Below are 2,124 nucleotides of genomic sequence, written 5' to 3' on the forward strand. Positions count from 1 at the left end.
TTTATGAGTACTTTAATACAATATGAAATTTTTATATTTAATACTAATACGAAATTAAGGATATTAACAATTAAAAGTGTGCGTTGGCAAACGTGTTCAACACAAATAGGAAAGTTTTTAGAGACAGAGGGAGTAGAAGGTTGGCCGGAATACCTAATTTTTTTAGAAAATGGGTGTATTAGTAAAAGAGCGTGGTATGTAGAGCGCGTGGAGAGTGAGCATTTCGGGTCCTGAAATTCATGCACAAACAGAATAATTTGTCCAACCCTAATAATCCTATAAAACTTATTCCATTCATCAAACTATTCTTCACAATTTACAAACCATTTCCAAGACTCTTCTCTGCCTTGCAACAATACTTATTTCAAACAATTAACATCTCATCGGAGCCTCGCCGGAAACACACAAACAACATACACAATCTTCTTCAAACATATCTATGGAGATGGACAAACAAGCGATGTATGAAACTGATGATCTTCATCTTAATCTGAGATTAGGGTTACCCGGATCTGATGACACACAAAACAAAACAACCGGTACCAAAAGAGCTTCATCACAACTGGATAACACTCAGAAAGATGATCAAGATTCATCTCCTCCTCCCTCCAAGTGAGTATACAAATATCTATTTAAATAGTATTCTCGATTATTTATTAACTTACAAAAATATCAATAAATTGTTTTGTATTAACCATTTTTATAATTGTTATGAAATTATAGGGCACAAGTTATCGGATGGCCACCGGTACGATCATACCGAAAAAACGTTCTTCAACAAAAGCAACAAGAGGAGGGTGGGATGTACGTAAAAGTGAGCATGGATGGAGCTCCATTTCTGAGAAAGATTGATCTGAAAGTGTACAACAATTACCCGCAACTCCTTGAGGCATTACAAAACATGTTCAAGTGCAATATAGGAGTGTATTCCGAAAGAGAAGGATACAATGGATCTGAGCATGCACCAACTTATCAAGACAAAGATGGAGACTGGATGTTAGCCGGAGATGTTCCATGGGATATGTTTATTACTTCTTGTAAAAGGATCAGAATCATGAAGGCTTCAGAGGCTAAAGGCTTGTAATCTTTGTAGCTTTATTATATACATACAAATTTGCAGATATACACATACAGTAGATAATTCAACACTTGAGTTAGGGGTTCTTTATATATACTTTAGACTCTGACAAATTTAAAGATCAGAGCATCCAAGCAGATGTTATAAATTGCTTGTATTTTAGTTTGTTTTCCTCTTTTTTTTTTTTGTTTTTTCATGTACACGGATCTATCAACGATGTGTGTAAAATTTAACCTGTTTTTGTATTAATATAGCCTCACATGATTGTCATTTGTATCACCCGATTTATTTACACTGCAAACTATTTGTTACTTTTGATGTGTACGCTGATCAGAAGAATTACATTTTTCGTTACAGTCTTATTCATCATATATCAAGGATTTTATTGATTTGGAGTGTTTGGTTCACACAAGAAGCGGGTTAAGGTGGTATATCATATCTAATATCATGTGTTTGGTTGAGTGTTTTAATAAATATTTTGAATTTAAAATATGTTAATTCAATAATTTTAAATTAATTAAATATTTTAATTTTATTATTATTTTAATATTTTTTAGGTTCATAGATTTCTTTCCATAATAAAAAAAATTATATTTAATAATTTAAATAAAAATTAAAATAGTGAAATAAAAATTGATACATATACCCCTCGCTCATATTTACCTTCCTACTTACGAAAAATTCATATCTTGGGAGTTTGAAGAAAGAATATTAAATTTTATTTTCCTGAACCAAACTTGGGATTCAAATAGCTGAATTCTATACCTAATTTCAAAACGTGGCTAACCAAATGACCCTTCATTTGTTGAAAACTTGATCGTGCTCACTCAACTATTTCAACAAATTCATACAGTAACTTTTATATATAACTTAAGCTTTCTACAGCCTCTACACACACAGAAGGAGCCTTTTAATTGTAACTTAATTAAGTAACAATCTTTAAACACCCAAGGAGCCTTTTACAAAAAGTTACTTTACTCTTTTCATTTTGTTATGTTTTTTCGATAGAGTAAGGCTTCAGCCTTTTTCTTCTCGGAGTTCTCTGT

The 2,124-nt window shown here is 31.8% G+C and overlaps 1 protein-coding gene across 1 annotated transcript; it reads left to right on the plus strand.

Annotated features, from left to right (window-relative positions):
• The first annotated feature begins 304 nt into the window (after positions 1 to 304).
• On the plus strand, positions 305 to 1,354 carry LOC141708493 (auxin-induced protein 22D-like). Its single transcript, XM_074512149.1, has 2 exons — positions 305 to 612; positions 724 to 1,354. Exons 1-2 carry the CDS (start codon positions 440 to 442, stop codon positions 1,082 to 1,084), a joined length of 534 nt encoding a protein of 177 aa, XP_074368250.1. The 5' UTR covers positions 305 to 439; the 3' UTR covers positions 1,085 to 1,354.
• Positions 1,355 to 2,124: the final 770 nt, after the last annotated feature.

The sequence above is a fragment of the Apium graveolens genome, chromosome 2, assembly GCF_009905375.1.
Source record: "Apium graveolens cultivar Ventura chromosome 2, ASM990537v1, whole genome shotgun sequence".
In the NCBI taxonomy this organism is placed as follows: Eukaryota; Viridiplantae; Streptophyta; class Magnoliopsida; order Apiales; family Apiaceae; genus Apium; species Apium graveolens.